Source organism: Protopterus annectens, chromosome 4.part1 (genome assembly GCF_019279795.1).
Source record: "Protopterus annectens isolate FY-2018-M chromosome 4.part1, PAN1.0, whole genome shotgun sequence".
Classification (NCBI taxonomy): Eukaryota; Metazoa; Chordata; order Ceratodontiformes; family Protopteridae; genus Protopterus; species Protopterus annectens.
Window position 1 is genome coordinate 996,606,351 of NC_056734.1, and position 21,905 is coordinate 996,628,255.

The 21,905-nt window shown below is 37.4% G+C and overlaps 1 protein-coding gene across 3 annotated transcripts in view; it reads right to left on the bottom strand.

Moving 5' to 3' along the window:
- IQCG (IQ motif containing G) overlaps positions 1–21,905 on the bottom strand; it is a 1,934,505-nt gene that overhangs the window by 93,225 nt on the left and 1,819,375 nt on the right. For all 3 annotated transcript variants that reach the window (XM_044070701.1, XM_044070702.1, XM_044070700.1), the window contains one exon: positions 13,902–14,003. In XM_044070701.1, the coding sequence (XP_043926636.1) occupies positions 13,902–14,003 (102 nt within the window). The remainder of the gene's footprint in view (positions 1–13,901; positions 14,004–21,905) is intronic.

Below are 21,905 nucleotides of genomic sequence, written 5' to 3' on the forward strand. Positions count from 1 at the left end.
ATTCTGGGCATCATATAAAATTAGCAGCCCTTGCATGGTTTGGACCCAGGAATGGAAACACCTTAGTCACCGGTTTGACCACTACACCATCCTTGGTACATTCTGCATGGATGGTAGTTAGGATATATGACTTTACTACAGGCATTCCACACTACTGGCAACAAATGTGACAGTCGGTTGGTGTACATATACATGCTAATGTTCATATGTTTTTGAGAGACATATGTATACATTTGCAAGTATACATATTTATAAATAGGACACATACTTGACAACTACTTATATGCATGTATGTGTGATGTGTAGCTGTAGCTATGCGTATATAAGTATGCATATTTATAGATGTATGACTACATATCTGGGGTTGTACATGGCCATGTATATGAACACCCGCATCTGGGAGGGATGTGTACCGTTCGTATGCAGGGGTTATGTGCATCATTACGACGTGGAACCTGGACAGGGTATACAATCTGTGAACGTGTACTATTTGGACGATGGCTATGGGGAAGCTTCTAGGGAACATGTGAAAGGTATATATTCCCGATAATGCACATGGGGAGATGTGCATCATGGTCAGGTGTTTAATCCAGGGTCGTAGGTTATACAGGACTGGCTGGAGGCTGAGCAGGTTTATGGACAACTACTGCTAATGCAACTTGTGTCCAGATGTCTACGGGGCTGGACATCATGTTGTGCCACCAAGTCTAATCTTTAGAACAGACACTTATCCCATGAGGGATGTCCAAAAATTGTGGACGCCAATGACTCCCATTCTTTTGGCTGTATGAAAATGAGAGAGGGTTATACATGCATGGGATACCTAGTTTGCAAGCCTGAGACTGCCGAGAGTGAGACTGCCTACTAGATGTGGGTAGGGGGCACTATGTGCAGATATGGCTGGCCCAAGCTAGCAGCCCGAGTATAGGTGGTTTTGGTGGACATTCAGCAAGGGGGGGTGTGCTGTGGAGGGGATGATGGGTATTCAATTATGTATCCAGGTGTGTAGGGGTTGGATGGCTCAGTTCAGGCCAGACCATTATGTGGGTGTGAGCTGGTACCATTTCTGTACATGCGTATTGCACTTTTTAATGTTCATATGTTTGTGTTCTGCAGTATGGCCTGTCAGGGTGTATTGGGGATGTGAATGTATGTTATTTGTTTTTTTTTTTTGATTCACCCACTGCTCCCTCGTACCCCTCCAGTTCACCTATTGTAGATCTGACCCAGTCTCCCCTTGGCGAATTATTACATTACCCATCACCCCCCCCAAAATTCCACAAACACACCATCCATCCCTTCTCTGGTTGCTGGCCCATGGCACAGACAGCAGTACACATTGCGTACTCTACATATCTCTGGTACCAATATAGTTGTGAGGACAACCCTAGCATACTTGGTCTTCCACATGCTGTACTTCACGCACATAGGTACACGCAAATACTTATCTTTCATGACATGGTAGGTAGACCCGGATAATACCCATTCATCTTTGAGCCGTCCAGACAAGGACGACTTGGACCGCGAATGGCCAGATATTGTGCGAATGCTCTGACCATTGGGCTAGGCTTAGCAAAGGGCAGCGGCACACAAACACGCTGCGTTTTGCTTCCACTTGGTTTAAAAATCAACACTACAATGAAATACGGACACGGGGTTTTAAATGTCATTGTTCAAGGGACGGGGGCTCAAAATTCAGCTATTTGCTTTTGTGTTTACTCCTGTGTTTTATTTTGCATACATTTCAGTATCCACGGACACTGACAGGAGTGATTACTATTAGAGGCAGGCTGTACTAGTCAGCATTTTAGGTTGCACGACTGTAGCCGACATGTTCACGCCTTTGTGCAGTGCTTAAACACATCCCCTGCACTCACACACATTTCCTGTGCATGTGGACAGTGTGGCAGCGCACCTTCATTAATATGCATATGGTGCTGCTGTGCCATCTCTATGCCGCACGTTCGGCGCAAGGCTAATGCTGCCCTTGTGCTGAGCTTCATGAATCCTGGGGACAGAGTATTATATTCATAAAATAACAGGGAGTATTCTAAGAACTAAACCAGCACGAAAATGGAGAAAAGTGATTTTGCCAATAGGGATGATTGTGGTTAGGGATACAGGTAATAGGCAAAAGGGGGCTGGAATTTATTGGAGAAAACTGGAAAAGGAACCAAGATATTGGGAGCAAATGACTAGAAAGGGAAAGGTAATAGAATGGGAAAAGGCCAATAATTTATTTGGTCTGCAGGTTAGAGATTGCTTTCCCTATCAAGGATTTACATCAGAGTATAGGCAAAGAGAAAGAAATAGGGGAGGGGTCCTAAATGAAAGTCCAGCACTGGTAGAGTTTTTAATAGAATCTAGAACAGAAGGTTCTGTTAAAAAATGAATAATTAGTAAATCATATAAAATATTGCATGATAATTATAAGAATCAATCAGAGGAGCTTAGAAAGGATTGGAAAGAGAGATTGGATAAGCAATTCATAAAGAAGCAATAAGGATATATATGTATATCTCCCAAATATACAAGAAGTTCTAGAAGATTTAGGATCTTTGCCTGGAAATGTTTACACAGATATTTTTATACCCTTAGTAGACTCCAAAGAATTTTTCCTCAGGTGGACAGGAAGTGTTGGAAACATGATGGACAAGAAAGAGGTGGCTGGTAACATATTTTTTGGGAGTGTAATGAGTTGGCAGACTTTAGGCATTCCCTGCAGACCACTATGTCAGAGATGCTGCGTGAGTGGATTGGATTTACTGGGGAGATTACTTTTTTGAGATATGATACAGAATTGGAACTACCTAGACATATTAAAGCCTTGCTGAGTCTAATTACTGCAGCTGCCAAAAAAGCAATTCCTAGAAAATGGAAATCAAAGTCTAGAACAATTTTACTAGAAGTAGTAAATATAGTAATAGAGATAAAACAACTGGAATTGGGATCTTTAGAAAAGGGAAGGAGCAAATGACATAGGAAAAATGGGAATTGTTGGAACAATACATGCAGAGAAGGAATGAGGTTTAAGAGGCAGGATTTAAATGAGCCATATAATGCTTAACTGACAATGACTGGATAGATTATAGGTGATGTAACATGTATGCAACTGCAGTTGTTTCAATTGTCTCTGTGATGTATAATGTTTGCAACTAAAGTGGTGTCATTTTGTTCTTTTTTTCCATTTATACAAATGTAAAGTTGCCTATGTTATGTGATAATTTAATAAAGATGTTTATTAAAAAAATGTGCAACTTACAGTGCAAATATCAGACAGTTTTTTTACAACCAATCTAAGGTTTCACCTAATACCATACAACAGTTTGTAAGTCACTTGTTTTTTGAAATATTAAGCTAATATGGAAATATTGCTTATTTTTTAAAATTACCAACAACTAGCAATATTTCCAGAATAGTGTGATATAAACCAACATTGACAAAGAATGTCTCCCACAATCTTGTTTCACATCATACAATTTAACAAAATGTAGGTCTCTCAGTAAAGAAAATATGAGGATAAATATGAAAATATGAATAATAAGTGGCAAACAAATATTAATGCCTTCACTGCAGGACATCCTAGCTAACCAAGACTAACATTCTTAGTGTCATTTTGTTAATAACTCTTAGTCCTTTCTAGTATTGCCTGTTATTAGCTGGTAAGGCACCTAATTAAAGAACGCAGATCAAAAAAGTTCTGGATGCCATTAAGAGGTATGGGTGTGAATAGAAAGTATACAAAAAAGGCATTTTCAATTTAAGTGAGATAACCATGTTATTGTATTGGGGAATGCAATTGCTTCCATTACCCTACTCATAAAATTCCAGCTTACTCTACTGAATGCTTTCTCTGCATCATCATGACTCACTAATGGCAGTGGTATTTTCTTACATTGTACTTCCTTCTGAATCCTTCCATCCACAAGCCCTTTTTTTCCATTTTTAGACATTTATTTTATTTATTTATTGCATTTGTTTACCGGGAAAGTCCACTGGGCCTAAAAGAGCCCATTTTCAGTGGAGGCCCAGGGAGTAAAGCTCCAACAAGAACATGGATACAGAAAATATTAAACATTAATTGGTACAAAATTAGATACCATGTTATACATAGTGACTACAGTTGTTGTGTCTTTCGGCTTTTTCTGGTTAGGGGTCGCCACAGCGGAACTCTGGTCTGCTAATGATTGGTAGTTGATTTTTACGTGTCAAGTTACCAGCTCTGACGCACAGCCTTCAACGAAGGTACGCCCATTAACGCATGTCTCCACGCAGAAGACACTCTAGCTGAGAATCGAACTGGACAGCGTCTTACTGTGAGGTGGCAACGCTACCGCAGCACCACCACAGTTTTACACATAGTGACTACAGTAATATATATAAAATATATACATAAAAGCAGGAATTTTTTGGGTTGCCAGATGAATTCATTCAGAGAGCTATAAACAGACATATATTAATCAGCATTATTGTACCAGTAGCAACAAGTGATGAAAAATAATAATTATGGATAAAATATCATCAGTCAGCAGTAGCAAAAAGCAGTTTAGTTATCATATAAGAAGGAGGAGGTTAGGTTACAGAGCAGGTACATAGCCAGGAAGAGCTGAGATTATTTTTCAGTATTTGTTTGAAGGTGAAGGTGCTGCCTGTGTTTCTTATATAAAGTGGAAGAGAGTTCCATAGTTTAGCGATGGTGAAGGAGCAGAGGAGTTGACCAGTAGGTAAGGTGGAGTTTTCTATTTTTAGAAGTAGATGATTTTCAGATCCTAGTTGCCAGTTGGGTTGGTATTGGGTAAGTAGTGTTGAGACAGCTGGAAAGTCTGTAGGTCTATAGATTTTTTTCTGTGCTGTAGTTAGTTGGGTGAATGGGAAATGGTGGGGGAGTTCCAGCCAGCCTAATTGTTTCAGTGAGTTACAGTGGTGGGATGAGAATTTGGCCTTGGTGGTAAATTTGGCTATTCTGTTGTAATACATATCAAGTTTGGATTTTGCAGAATTTTGGATATTAGTGAGGAGAGGGGTGCCATAAAGGGGAGAGAGTAATAAAAAGGTGGTTGCAAGGGTTTGTCTAGTAGAGAGGCTAAGAAAGTGTTGGTACCTGTAGAGCATACTGAGCTTTTGGTGTGTTTTTTGATGTTATTGTTTATGTGTAGGTTAAAGTTAAGGTTTTCATCTATAATAATGGCTTGTAGTTTAGTGTGTGGGACAACTTCTATAGTGGACTAGTTTTGGGCTTGTATAGTGAAGAGTTTTTTTTATCTAGGGGAGTGGTTTTCTTAGGGGTAAAAAGTACTAATTTAGTTTATTTCAGATTTATGGCAAGATGATTGTTAAGCATCCAAGATTCAGTAAAAGTGAGGGCATTCTGGGGGATTTTCTGGAGTTCAGAGCTGGAATTAGCAGTGCCTATTATAGTAGAGTCATCAGCATACTGGATTACTGAGCATTGTGGAAGGGCGGAGTGAAAGTTGTTAATAAAGATGCTAAATAAGACAGGACCAAGTATGGAGCCTTGGGGTACCCCTGTGGAAGTACTGAGGAAGGGAGAGTAAGACTGTTGCCATTTTGTGGATTGCTGCCTATTGGAAAGATAGGTATTGAGCCATTGTAGGGTAGGTGGGGAAATGTGGAGGGAGGATAGTTTAAAGAGGAGGATGATGTGGGAAATGGTATCAAAAGCTTTGGAGAGGTCTAGAAAAAGAAAAGCAATTATTTTCTCAGCATCTTGTGCCCAGTTAACTGTATCAAGGAAGGAGAGTAAGGCAGTGGTGGTGCTGTGTTGTGGTCTGAAACCATGCTGAGTGGGGACAGAATTTGGTTTTCAAGCAGGTGGTTGAGGAGTTGGGCATGGATGCATTTTTTCAGTATTTTAGAGTGTGGTGAGAGAATTGCTATGGGCCAAAAGTTTGTGGTGTCTGTGTTGGTGCCACCTTTGTGTAAAGGGAGAAAATAAGCTTTTTTCCAGATGTTTGAGTCTATGAATTCTTTAATCAATCTGTTAATGAGTATGCTGATGGGACAGGCTTACAGAGTTTGCAGCTAGCTGCAGGAAGTGTGGGGGTAGATTATCAGTGGCTAGAGTACAGAGTTTTAGCTTAAGTAAAAGTTTTTTTATTGTGGCGGTGGGTATGGGGGAGAATTTTTAGGTTGGACTCGAGGGTATGATTGTTTTCTGGGATGATATGGTCATCGGCTGTCTTGGTGGTGATGGTGCTAGCTTTAGAAAAGGTGGTGGCTAGGTTAGCTATGGTGTCAATGAAGTACGAATTGAAGAGGGTGGCAAGTTCGACAGGGGTTTTGTTTGAGTGAAGGGATGGGTTGCTTTGAGAGCTTAGGTGTAATGGTTAGTTAATGAAAGACCAGAATTTTGGGGATTATCTTTATGTTGGCTTTGTAGGTGGAGGTAGTGGGCTTTTTTATCTCTGGTTATTAGTCGTTTTGCCTGGTTACAGAGTTGCTTGCATTGTAGTAGAGTTGAGGGGTCTTTGTTTTTCAGCCATGATTTCCAGATTTTATCCCTTGTGTACATGACTTCTTTGGTGGAGTATGAGAGCCAGATTGCATGGTTTTGTTTTATTCATTTTTGGCTGGTGGATTCTTGCCTATTTAGGATGTCTAGGAATGTTGAGTTAAAGAATTAAATAGCCTCACTGGGGTTGGAGTGTCACTTTACCAGTTACAGTCATCTATAGCGAAGGTCTACATAATCAGGTGGCTATCCATGCAGCAGCTATTCTTTCACACCACACACACCTGTACACATACTCATACCTGTGGGTAGTTTACAGTGTCCAAGCCACCTACTGCATGTCTTTGGAATGTGAGATGAAACCGGAGCACCGGGAAGAACCCCACGCAAACACACAATGGACATGCAGACTCTGCATAGAAGGTAACCCAGCTAAGAATTGAAGCAGAGAACCTCTTGCTGTGAGGTGACAATACTATCCACTGCACCAAATGTGTAGTCCCTTCTGAATCCTAATTGTTCTATTAATGTTGTCAAATGCTTGCCTCCCCTCCACAAAACTATATTGATCCATACCTATCAATTTTTTCAACATCTTTGACATTCTTTTAGCTAATATAAACAAATACTTTATAGTCATGGGTTAAAATTGAAACAGGTCTATATGAAGCTGGGTCTGATGGGCCTTTACTGTCTTTAAGTAATACAACCATGCCAGCTTTTTTCCAAAATGTTGGTGCTTCCCTGCCTTTTACAATACTGTTAAATGAAATCTTCCAGATGTTCATCACTTTCTTCACTCTTAACTTCCAAACTTCCATAGGAATATCATTTGTTCTTGGAGACTTTCCTGAAGATTGTAGTTGTTGAGCCTCATCCACCTCTAACCTTGGCATAATTACGTCTTTCATAAATATTTCCATTTGTGCTCTTTCTTTATTTCTACATTTCTCTGCTTTAAACAAATTTTCATAAAACTTCCAAAATACCTCTAATACCTGTACAAGATCTCTGGTTATTTTTCTTGTTATAGGCTCCCTACATTTGGTGACAGACCTTTCTATTTTCTGCTGCCTAAGTCATTAGGCTAAATGTTTTTGTGCTCTGGAGTTGTAAACAAAACAGATGCTTAATAGCAATCTGTTGAAGCTCATACATATTACCCAGATACTCCCTTATTTCCACTTTAGCATTCTGCATTTGTGCCTGTTCTTGTTCTGTGAGATTCATCTTATTCTGCAATACTTTAACCTTTGTTGTCCTCTAAGTAACTGCAATTACTTCTTAACAACATATCTTTCTCTTTTATTTCTATCCTATTTTTAAACTCTATTTTCATTTTATCTGACTTACTACCTGTAACTTTTGAAGATATTTCTGTCTTCCCTAATAAGACCTGAATAATTTCCACTACCCATTCCTTAAATTTAACAGGTAGGTTGGAAAGCTCCAGTGTTTCATTATCACTTCATTATCATGCATTTTATCTTGTTTTTTATCAATGCATGATCTGAAATAGTTATTGCATTTCAATTAAATGAACACATTCCTGTGAAATATAATTTCTGTGTGGTCTAGCCTAGTTATTGTAGCTTGGGGAATAATATGTAAATTCTCTTGTAGTACCTACTACTAAATTTATATCTTCCATACCAAATATTTTCATAAATGTCTTTAGAAATCTACCCCCCCTTATGTTTTCCCTTCAAGGCCCCTCTGATACAGCTTCACTATTCCACTGAAGTTTCGGTCCCTGCCCCCCCAAAAGTAATATTCCCTGCTGAAAGCTATTTCTCCCAGATTCCCTGAGACTGCTCTGTCAGAGATACTAGGTGAGTAAATTGGTGTAGCTAAGGAAATGATTTTTTGAGCTATGATACAGAAATGAAATTGGCTAGACATAGTAAGACATTGCTGAGTCTAATTATGATGGCTGCCAAAAAAAAAAAAAAAAAACAAAAACAAAACAATTACTACAAAATGGAAATTAAAGTCTAAACCAATTTTACTAGAAGTAGTGAATATAGCAATAGAGATAAAACAACTGGAATTCGGATCTTTAGAAAAGGGTAGGAGAAAATTACATAGAAAAATAGGAATTGTATGAACAATACATGCAGAAGAAACAAGGTTTAAAAGAAGGCTGAATTTGAATGAGCTATGTAATGCTTGACTGACAATGACTGGATAGATTATAAGTGATGCATAATGTTTGCAACTAAAATTATGTCAATATAGTTTGTGATGTATAATGTTTGCAACTAAAATTATGTCAGTATGGTTTGTTTTCATTTATATAAATGTATGATTGCCTGTGTGATGCATAATAATTTAATAAAGATGTTTCTTATTTAAAAAAAGAAAGCTATTTATTCCAAAATGTTCTTAAACTCCACAATATCAATTTTTGGTGGAATATAAATTCATGGAATGTAATCCTCATCCATAGTCAATAGCTCCCTTACTACCACAAATCTACAATTATTGTCTTTTTTCCTCTTCTGTTACTTTTGGTGCCCATCTAGCAATTAGTAATAATTACTTCCCTTTTGCTTTGTCCCTGATATTCTACTAAATATCCATCCTGAAATCCTTTCTTTTTTTTCAAATTCACATGCTCATTTCTTTACAAATGCATCTCCTGCTATTTGCACTGCATTTCTTAATATAATTTAATACTCATTCTTTTTTCATCTATACCTGTAATATGGATAGGATAATCATTATGATAAAAAGTTGTTCCGTCCTATTATATTTGTCAGTTTTTTGAATGTGCATTTCCAACTTACATATTACATGCGCACAGTAATATCTGACAGGGTAATCTTTTATACAGTTGTTTCTTCTCATCTCCATTTGAACCTATATCACATTTGTCAAGACTTTTTATTTTAATGAAAACTCTTAAATAAATAAAAAAAACTAAATACATTTTCAAAACACCTCAATACTAAAATTAAGGTTACCCATGCTAAAGTGCCTGTGTTCCCACTTATATTAGTCGCTGTCTGTTCTTTTATTATCTTATCTCTATTTCCCTCCCATAGCTGAAAAAATAGCTTGTATGCTTTCAGAAAATATTAACTTTTAGCCCAAAGAAAAAGTGCACTTGCTATCTTTAAATAAAAGGAAATAGTACACTATTCTTTTAAAATGCTTTAAAGTATTAAGGCTGCCAGAGAGGTTGCCATCTGTTATTTACTTCTCATAATTTCAAACTTTATTTTTTACTGAACTGCTTGCCATTGTACCTTAAAATTATGCATCTCCTTCATTAAAGAACGCTCACAACTCTCAAGATTAATTGCTTACGTCTGCAGATAGCTTGTTTCCATGTAAAATTAGCCACCAATGAATCTTTGTAAATTTCACTCAAAATTAAATGAACAGCTGTCTTCAGCTGCAGACTTCTTGAGTCACACTGAACATTTGCTAATGGAAAAAATAAGCCAATATCATTTTGTCTCATTTTTCAAGAAAACGTGCTTACAAAAACCTGTTTATAGCTTAAGCCAAGGGCATTGATCTAGACAATCATCTTTGTTTAAATAAGAGAACATATCTTTATTCTATATACAATATAATCAATGTACTTTTACACCTCACCATCACCCCAGCAGCCCAAGATCACAGCATATTAACATTAAACTTGCCTTTTGTTCAGCCTTTCCTCTCTTGTTATACTGTAAAGCTTATATTTCTTACAACTAAAAAGTACTTGTTACTTCAATAACTTTAACACATACCAAAAAAAAGTCACTAAAGAGACTCACCCCATATTTAAAATACTCCTGACTATATGCTACACAAAACTGATTTACTATATATATATATATATATATATATATATATATATATATATATATAAAACATTTATATCAAGGAAATGTTTTAGACAAATAATACTAAACACAAAAATTGTTTTACTTACAGTTACGCTTCTTTCCCTTTTAGTGTCCTTCTAAACATTAATGACATAAAGCAGAGTATTTGCTTTACAGTCCACCCAGAAGTTTAACAAAGTGAACAAAATACCAGTTTTTCACAGACATGTTTTCTTGCAAATCCATATTTATCAAATGTGATTGATGCTTTATAGTCTCTCATTTCTTCATTAATATTAGTGTTGCTGGTTTTTTTGTTTATCTTCATCTCTCAGTACTAGACTCTGGTTCAAGTCCATGGTACTCCTGATTCTTCTACTCAACTGCTGTGCTTTTTTTGGTCTCTCAAGCATTTTCATTTGGAACACTGGAAAATGTTTCACTGGCAAAGTCTCTCTATGAGCTTTATTGTTGAAAGAATGAGAATCAGAGTTCCCTTCTCTTTGCTCACTCTCTTTTTATTGGATAAACTTTTTATTTCCTCCTTAGCCTGTTCTGCATACAAAAATGTATTTGATCCTCCAGGAAAAAAATTATTTTCAAGACAGCTGGATACAGCTGCTTCAATCTCATGCCTGCCTATCAACATTCCCTGGTTGTTGGGATAAAAAAATTGCTTCTCTTCTGCCTGGTGTACAGTGAATAATTTTCCATAAACACTCTGTTGTCTCCAATTTTTAATACTTTGCCCTTCTGACACAGTTTGTGTTAGGATCATCAAGTCTTTCAACATCTTTACTGATACAGTTCTTGGCTGCTTTCCCATGGCGATGTTTGCAGTGTACACTCAATACACCCTTTCAATTAAAAAATCCTGCTGAGCAGAAAATCTCAGGTTTTCTTTGTGCACTTTGTCTTCTAACTCTACCGTTTTTTGAAACAGCTCTTTTTGAGAAGAATCATATTCTGCCAGCCTTTTCTTCATTTCACCCTCTGATTTTTGTAATTTTATCAGTTCAACTAAACAGACAGTTAAAGTGTTTTCTATTTTTCCAGCCTTTTGTTATATAGATGATCTGCTCCTTCAATATTTTCATTTATTTTAATCACCTCTAAGTACATCTGATTTATGTTTTTCCTTTAAATTACTGGAAGCCATCTGTTGCACCAAATGTGGAAGCTTCCACTGCTTTTTTGCTGAACAGCTACAGGACTCTTCCCAGCCAATGTTTTCTCTTCACCTTTCCTTGTTGATTTTCTTTCAGGTTCTTTAAATTTCTTCTTTGCTGGCATCTAGGCAGTGTCCTTACTAGCCACTAACTAAATTTCACTCAGGCTGACAGTATCAATGGCTCTTAGTTCTCAGTTTATTTTTTCACACTGGGCGAGCTGAAATTAAGCTGTTGATCAATGTGTAGCCATCCTCTTGTTCAGCTGTTGTTAATGCAAACTAGCAGGCCATAATGCTGTCTCCAGCTTAGCATCTTCACAAAATGAAGGCAACGCAATGGTTCCAGTGAGAGGAAATTTGTGATGTCACAAGAAGCTAATCAAGTTTGCATAATCTGTTTATCTTTAAATGTGCATTTCTGAGTGGTAAGGTTTCATATAATCCTTCTGGAAATGGGAGAGGTTCTACTCATCAATACGTACAATTTATGTTAATTAACATTTAGAATAGATGTTTTTTTCTGACAAGTGTACCTAGTTTTCAAGTGCCCGTGTCTAGATTGTCAGTGTCTGCAGCTTGAGAAGTATGCCTCTGTGGTATTCTTGCTATGAAGTTTCCAAGATCTAACAAGGTGCCCAAATCAAATTTGAAATCTCTCTTTGTAAGGCAGTTTTGAAACCAGAAAACAAGATGAATGCCGAAATCTAGTTGTCATGTTTTAAAAGGACATTATGGTTATCAGTCTCGAAGACCCTTCTGAGGTCTACAGAAAGACAGTTCCTCACCAGCCCTTCTACTTATTTTAGTAAATGATAGCAGTGAAATAATTGGCAATAATATTTTTGCTGTGACTTAAGTGAAACCCATGCTGGATGCCTGAGGGGAAGCCATATTTGTTGATGAAGTCTGAGTTGGTCATATCCTATTTTCTACTTCAAATATTTTTGTAATGTAGCAGAGATAAAAATATTGGTCAGTAATCCTGATGGAAGAAACAGGAATGACTTGTGGGGTGAAATATAGCAATGGAATGTTTACATTTTGGGGATTATATCTGAAGTTAGAGAAAAAAATAAAGTTGTGAATAAATAAGTCACTTTGTTAATACTGGTGTTACAAATTGGAAGGAAGAGGGATGAACAGCATGAGTGCTGATACTAGACAACTTTGCGTCTTTTAGGTACTTCCTTACTGTTTTAAAATAAACAGAATTTAAGTATGCAGAGGTTATGCCATCATGATGGGGAGCATGAGTGCTATGGGTGTTAGTCTATGAAATGACTTTGAAGATGAATGGAGGAGCACAGGAGTTTTAAGACATGAAGAGGCTTGTGGATGCTACTTTGTGAGTAATGAGGGTAATGGGGGTTTGATCTGTTAAATTAAAGCATGAAACTTTTTTATGCTTTTTCCAAAACAGTTCTAATTGCTAAACCATATAGGTTTGATCTGCACTGTGCATTGGTGGGCAGCTTTTGCAGCTTTTGTTTATATTCTGCAGGGTTTACTATCATAATATCGAAGATGTAAATGTAAACCTATTGGAACTGCGGTTCACATCTTCGATGTTCACAACAGTAAACTGTTTGCAATACCGAAAGTACTGCAACAAAATCAAATTCGACTTCTACAGTACGAAAGCAACAACAGCAAGCAGTACGGCCCACATCCGTACTACTGACAGTCATATGTTTTGCAATCCTGATCCCCACTGTACCACGAACGTACTTTACCACATTCACATCACCGATGACAACTGTGCGTCGCTAAAGGGTTCTCTTGCACTTATACAGGTTAGACGAAACAGAATTGGCCAACTGTTAGTTGACATTCCGAGTTTTGTCTAACCTGCACTCAAAATTCTTAATGTAAACCATTCTGCAGACATGGTGTAGGGTTAAAAGAGATCATGGTCAGTTTTATTTGTGGCTTTCCATATATACCATGGCATCTCTCTAACCCTTATTTGATATTTCTGTGATTACCTGCTTAATTCAATTCATGGGGTAGTCTATCCTAGTAACCTGTGGGCTCATGACAGAGAAACTAATCTTGGATGAAACACCATTCCGGTGTTAGATGCACACACAATCAAGCAAAGAAACAGGATGTGCAAAATGCGCATCTAAGAAACAAACTACAAAACCAAGCTGTGTGAGAAGCAACTATAACCATTATGTGGCCTCTTAAAGGATATTACCAGATAAGTTAAAAAAGACTGCTTATAATAAAAAGCGAGATGGGTGATCTTTGCACTGCAAATTGTTAACCAAGTCATAACTGCTTGAACAGTACTTCTTCACAAAATGAAGTTGTCGCTTTGTTTAAAACACGAGCATGCCAGTTTTGTAGAATAACATGTTTATATCACATTTGAGCTAGTGGAATGAAATGCATTCTTCAGAAGGCTATTAGGTTTTATGAAATGTTTTACCTTAATACATGACTTCACTTCTTGCTCCTCTTGCTCACGACATTGCCTTTCTTTTTCCTTTTCAATTCTGTCTTCAATAACCACCTGTTCACACTCCCTGTACTGATTAAATACATAAAATATTACTGCATACATTTACATTTCTGTGAATTCTGATGCAACAATTTGAAGAACCAACTAGATAATCCAGACAAATAACAGCAAAACCACTAGCTGCAAGACAGATCCAAAGATAGGCACTGCTGTTGAATGTTGATACCACAAATTTATTTACGCTTATGTAATGCACAACACAGCTTTTCGTCTGCATACAACAGAATTCATCAGAAACTAAAATACACAGGATAAGTGCTGCTTTTAAATAAATCTCCTCCTAGTGTAGAAAGCCTGCAATCAGGTCTTAAAGGTATATCACATACGTAAAATGTTTAAAATCAGCAATAAACATAGAAAATACAAGTTTATTTAAATACCCTTTTGTCTTGTCAATGGCCAGGAGCCAAACCAGAGTCTCCTGCATGGCAGGTGAAAATTCTACCACTGAACCACATTTGTTATAAAAAAAACACACCATACAAAATATGTATATATTTCATTGAATTTATTGGTTGTTTTTAGTGACTGTTTTACTATATTTAGTGGTCCACACACTATGTTCTCATTACAGTTTTCTCGGAAGAAGTTTTTGACACTAATAAAGAACGAAAGTGCTCAACACTGGTTCAGCTTAATTCTTTTCTCCAGGGTGGTAGAAGTCTTTTATTTATATTTTTTAGATTACTTTACCAGTTTAACTTTTCGGTTATTTATTTTATATACACACACACATATATATATATATATATATATATATATATATATATATATATACATACATATATATATATGTGTGTGTGTGTGTGTGCGTGTGTGTGTATGTAGATATATTTAAAATAAATAAATAAATATATATATATATATATATATATATATATATATATATATATATATACATACATACACCCCCCTCATATATATGTATATATATATATATATATATATATATATATATATATATATATATATATAAAACATCCTCAACCCCTTTTTCCCATTTTGCATAGCATATGGGGTCCGGGTGTCACTTCAGCAGTGACAATCATCTCGAGCTAAGGTTTACACCACCAGATGGCTAGCCCTGCCGCATATATATCTATCTATATATAATTTCTAAAAAAAACACCAAAGAACAAATAGCAAGAAGAACAAATGCTAGAATTTATTAGCTGTTGTTTTTAACACTGGAACAAGGGACAAGTTGTCATTAATTCCTGCACAATGTGTGGCAATCAGTTTTACTTGCCATCATAAGTCCCTTGCCTCCAAATGATCTTTCCATGCTCACCCTTGGGTTTTTTGTTACATTCTCTGATATACAAAACAAAAACCCTTTATAGTTACAACATTTAATAGACTGTTTATATAAAGGGTTGTTGATATTTTTAGCTCCTATTTCATTCATACCCATGCTCATAAATTTGCTTTTAAGACATCTCTAGGTCTTCCCGACAGAAAAAGTTGTACATGTACTACAGGTAGCTAAACAGACCAATCCTTTACTAGTGCAATTTCCGTAACTAGGGTATATAATAGTCTTAGCTGTGTCTTTCAAGTAAACAACTGATTGTGCACAGCTACCACATTATCCAATAATTAATGACAACTTGTCCCTTGCTCCACTGTTACAAACAAGAGACTTGGGTTTGGTTCCTGGAAAATGACAAGACAAAAAGTATTTAAATAAAGTTGAATTTAAATGTTTATTGCTGATTTTAAACATTTTACCTGTGATATACCTTTAAGACCCGATTGTAGGCTTTTTACACTAGGGGGAGATTTATTTAAAAGCAGCACTTGACTTGTGCATTTTAGATTATGAAATAGTCTGTTGTATGCAGATGAAAAGGTGTAGTGTGCATTACACAAGCTTAAATAAATTTGTAGTATCAGCCTTCAACAGCAGTGCCTACCTTTGGATCTGTTTTGCAGCTAGTGGTTTTGCTGTTATGTGAATTCTACAAGAAACAGTAACTTAAAGAATAACACAGAGCAGTAGTATGAATTCTTCTGAAAAGCATCTGTAACTGCCCTAAACATGCACAAACACACAGACACAACGACACAAGCATGCACACTTACAAAGAGATGGACACTCAGACACAAATACACACATGCATACACACACAAATGCTAGCAGTTGCTTTTCAATCCTGCTCTATTGCCCAGAATCTTGGGCTGTCAGGCAGGTAAATATGGCTCTCTTAAATTGTCTCCTTTCATTTAATGTGTAACACTATGCAGAATACTGAAAGTGGAAGCGAAAAGAATAACTGAGTGAGGCATTTACAATAACAATAGGTGTCTTAATAACAGGATAATTATACAGGATTACAAAAATGATTAGAACATCTGGAACTCTAACAAAGAGCTGTCAGGCAGATGCCATTCACATATTTTTCAGTTCATGGACATCCTCCTGTGTATAAGGAAGTGAAATCTCATGCTGTGGTTGCTAGTGGAAACAAAGGCAAAACACATTAAGAAATTTTGAGGATGCACACAATCCATTATTATAGGGCTACTGACATTTTGAAAGTCTAAAGCAAATCAGTGTATTTTGCTAATTTTTAACATGCATATACTTTATACACTTTTCATATCATTTTGTTTTATTTGTTTTTTTGTGGATTTTTTTAGGTTTTGGACTGTCTTTGTTGATATTAATGCATGTACTTTTTCTTATGTTGTATTTTTTTTTACCATTGCTGGCTCAGTCAACTGGGCTGTGCCTGAAATTAGTCCATTGAGACCAATGTATTACCCAGGTAAACAAACAAAAAGCAAACAAAAATAAATGCTAGAAATGCCTTTATTTTATACACTTTAAAAGAAGTTCGTTAAACATATAAAGAAGTTATGTACTCGCCATAATGTTCCATGTTTGTTGTCCTTGAACTCGCCTTCCTTCTTGTTGGTTGAGTTCAGAGCTGATCCTTGGCTCTGACTCGGATGCATTCTAAAGCTCGAGAGCTTCCACTGGCTCAAGGCTAGACCCTATCCCATCATGCCTAGCGCTAGTTACTCAGATCTCATTTGTGATAACCCATGACACTAGACTACAATTTATATATAGGCATATATAAATATAAATATATATATATATATATATATATATATATATATATATATATATATATATACATATGTAAAAAACCCACCAAGCCATAAGCAGAAGAACTCTTAGAGTACCCAACTCATAAGGGAATCAAGGCCTATATAGCCAGAAGATGGGTAATTCCTCTCGAACCTCCAGGAGAGGGAAGGAGGGTGGGATGCAAGAAGGAAGCCGAGATCAAGGACAACAAACATGGAACATTATGGTGAGTACATAACTTCTTTATGTTATGTTGTCCCTATCTTGCCTTCCTTCTTGTTGGTTGGGACCGTGTCCCCAGCACCTTCTTCTTAGGTATTTCAATGGAATAGACTCTTTAGAACCGTGAAACCAAAGGATGCCCTGTTCCGGGAGGCCACATCTACTTTGTAATGAGTGATGAAGGTATGAGGATTAACCCACGTAGCTGCCGCACAAACTGAGTCTAAAGGGAGTCTAGCCTGAAAAGCAGTAGAGGTAGACAAGGCCCTGGTTGAGTGTCCTCGGATTTTCCCTGACAGCTGTTTGTTCTGTGAGTTATAGACGTAACTAATGGTGTTTGACAGCCATTTTGATAAAGTTACTTTTGAGACTGAAATTCCCTTTCTATTTTCTGCAAAGGATACAAACAATTGATCAGATTGTCTGAATTCCTGTGTCCTGTGCAAGTAAAAACATAATTGTCTATGAACATCCAGTTGGTGGAGTTTATACTCTGCCTTGTTGCCATAGTTCAGAAAGAATACAGGTAGTTCTGTTGATTGATTCAGATTGAACTCTGAGCAAACTTTTGGTAGGAAGGAGGGGTTGGTTCTGAGAGAAACCCTGTCTTTCTGAATAATTAAATAAGGGGGACAAATGGATAGAGCTTGTAATTCTGATACCCTCCTAGCTGAGGTAATAGCAATCAAGAAAATCATTTTCCAAGTCAAAACAAGAATTAGCCGGTTCGAACAGAGGAAGAATCAAGGTAGCTAGAACTAAATTTAGATTCAAAGGAGGAAGTGGTTCTCTTATTGGGGGTCTCAAAAGGACAGTACCCCCACAGAAAAGCTTTGCATAGCCTGTGGGACATAACATTGGAACCCATTTCTCCCACATGAATGTTGAAAATAGCAGCCAGTTGAACTCAGATAGTTGCTGCTGCTCCTTTGTTAAAAGTTTCAGCAAGGAATTCTAGGATCTTTGAAATAGGTGCAGTAAAAGGATCAATACTATTTTTGGCTGCCCAACAAGAGAACTGTTTCCATTTGCTAGTATGCAGTTTTCTTGTAGAGGATTTGTGAGAGGAAATTAGAATATGTTGTACTGCCAGGGAGGTGTCAGCATTCCTCACTAAGACAGGAAATGTAGGAACCAAGCTGCCAGCTTGAGGCTCTGAAAGGAAGGGTGGAGTGTGCCTGACTATATAAACTATGCATCAGCAGATCCGGAACTGGGTCCAGAATCCAAGGCTCCTCCTGAAGATGGGGCCATAGAAATGGGAAACAGATTTGACGATGCCAGTAGGGGGCAATGAGCATTAGCTTGCAACCCAACGATTTTGCTTTCTGAAGAACCTTGGGTATCAGAGGGAACGGGAGAAAGGCATACTGAAGTTCTGGGGGCCAATCGTGAACAAGTGCATGTCTGGGTGATTGTCCCGGTGGGGGGACTAGGGCAAAATAGCTGCTGCATTTGGCATTAATGGATGTGGCAAAAAGATCGCAGCAAGGCTAGCCCCACTTGCGAAAAATCTGGTTCGCAATATCCTGTTTCAGGGACCACTTGTGAAGCATAAAGATAGCCCTGCTTAGCTTGTTCACTATCACATTGGATTTCCCCGGAATGTGCATCGCAATCAGAAAGCATTCGGAAGATATCGCCCATTGTCACACTCTTACAGCCTCTCGACAGAAAGGGTAGGATCTGGTTCCACCTTGCTTATTCATGTACTATACCACTGACATAGGTTCATAGGTTCATAGGTTCATAGGTTCATACTAGGCTATCTGCCCTAGGGCATTTATAAGCCTAGCCAGAGTGTTTTTGGCTTTCGCCACCCATTTTAAATTAATTTTGCTATGCCCTTTTTCGAGGTTAGTATACTGTGCCTCTGTCTAACAGTGACACAGAAGTGATACCCCGGATAAACCTACAATCTCCCATCCACTCATCAAGATTCCTCTTGAAGAGAGTCAATGAGGGACTCTGCCTAAGCTGGACTGGGATTTTATTCCAGAGTGAAGGGAGCCTCTGGGTTATGAATCTGTCCCTCCAGCATGTCCTATTTATTTCAGTGCTGAGGTTCAAGTCTCTCGATCACGTAGCTCGATGGGATTTGGATTTTCTGAGGTGCAGCATGTCCATTAATTCCAGGTTGGACATGGCTTTATACGTCAGGCACAGATCGCCTCTGAGCAGGCGGTATGCCACTGAGTAGAGTTACATTTTTTTTGAAAGTCTGACCCATGCCAGTCTGCCATGACCTGCCATGAAATCAGCCTGCTGCCACAACATCATTGGAGCTGCTAATGTAAGCAGAAAAGGGTGAGTGGCATGTTGGAACCCAATGGAGTATTTCTAAAATAAACAAGATGGGCAGACAGACTAGTTCAACTAATGTACCTTCCTTCAAAGACCTTGACTGCAAGCAGGAACGGCACAAGCCAAGAGGTAAGTGCACTTGAAACTAAACGTACTTGAGCAAGTTATTTAACTGAACAGTGTTTCTGGGCTGTCAGACTCCAGGTAAGTGCTGATAGTCTAGGATTATATGTGTAAATATACAGCTGACCAGCATGTTGTCATCTTTTTTGCACATTTGGTCCATTTTCATTACAGTGTGATAAATTACACAGTATCTTGTAGTTGCACTCATTTCAAAGGGGATGATGACAATAATCATGATAATGATTATGGTGATATTCCACATAAAAATAATCTGCTATAATATGATTTTAATGCTTACAGTTTATGTGTTCAGTTTGTGTATTTTCAGGCAGTCAGGTGATATCTTCCAAAAAATATTCTGTTGTAAGGTGAAAGGAAGAAATTAGGCTACTGTGCAGGGCATGGCATTTTTAATATATTTCAAGAGTAATATACACAATCCCCAATAACTTGGCTGGGACCTTTCCAGGGAGATGTTAGAAAAACAATGTACTGTTAGTATGCCATACAGTTTTTATTTATTTTGGAGCATATTATGAGCATGTTACAAGCAAGGTAAAAGTGCAAGAGATGCTCATGTGCTGTTAATACAAATTAGGAAGCCATACTGGTGTCCCTAGTTTTACATCTTCACAAAATGAAAGCAATCCAATGTAATAGGTTCCAGCACACATTTATTTGGATTTATTTCTGATCTCAAAGGAAGATAATTAATTTTGTATTAATTCTGCAGTCTCTGTTTTTTAAAAATTGTATTTCAGAGGGGTAGGATATCCTGTAACCATCCTGGAAATGTGACAGAATATGGTATTCAACATACATTTTATGTTAATTAGGTGCACAGATTTTTTTTTTTTAGTCAGGCTTACCTACTTCTCATGTGCCTTTGACCAGATTTTCAGTGTCTGCAGCTGAGAAGTGTGCTGGCAACATGCTAAATGCAAAAAGTAATGAAGACATTCTGCATACTTATATCTGAACACAGGGATAAAGCAGACCTTTTTGTATTCAAAACAAACAACCCAAAGCTAAGATTCACAAAAAATACATACAGAACGCTTGCACTTTGCTTTTATGAGTATGCAACCAGAATACTTGAGATTCCCTTTTATCCTTAGCTCAGACTAAACAGTACTGTTCTGCATGTCTGTACATTTCACACAAATTTAAAATATCTGATTTCTTAACCTTAGACTATGGTATCAAGCAGATTTCAGTTACCAAATGGAAAGAAAGCACTGTTGTGTAAGAACTTTTAATCATAACAGTAGATGTCTGACTGACAATTGTTTGTAGTATTACTAACTGTTCCTGCCAAAGGAACGTCATACATCTAGCCAGTGTACCAAAGCCTCGGTATCTTCTTCCACCACACATTTTGACGTATGAATTAAGTGTAAGAGAACTATAAGGTAAATAGGGAACATACTGGCAAAAATTACCTCAGGACCTTCTTGCTCTGGCCAGAAAAATGGAAACTGAAGCAGAAGAAGAGGAGGAAAATTATATGTTAAAAAAAAGAAGTTGTGTACTTACCATAATGTTTCATCTTTGTTGTCCATCTTTCTCCTTGACATATGGGTTCAGTTCCAAATATCAGAACTGACTCGGCCATTACTACAGCCCGCGAGAAACAAAAACTCTCCCGCTTAAGTCCTACCCAGAATGCTCCTCTCCAATTTACCACAGATTGAGTTTGTAGACAGAAAAAGACAGAATGTATAATCCTAATAATGCCTTTATAGAGACCATATCTGGTGTCAGGTATGAAAAAATGTACAACTAGGACCATAATTTGTTCCACCAAAAGGCCTGAATGGAGGAGGGAGGGGAGTCAAGGATAAACGAAAATGGACAACACAGATAGAATGTTATGGTAAGTACATAACTTATCAGATGTTGTCAATTTTCATTTATCCTTGACATATAGGACATAGTCTCCAGCTACCTTAGATCTTGGGAGGACTCATGGAAGGATATTCCTGAGCACCATAGAATCAAACAACGTTCTTTCCCTAGAGACCAAATCCAATTTGTAATGAGTAATAAAGCTATGTGGGGTAGCCCATGTCACAGCTGCACAAATATTATCCATGGAATCATGGGCATGAGAAACTGCTGAAGTAGGTATGGCTCTAGTAGAGTGTGCCCTAACAGGC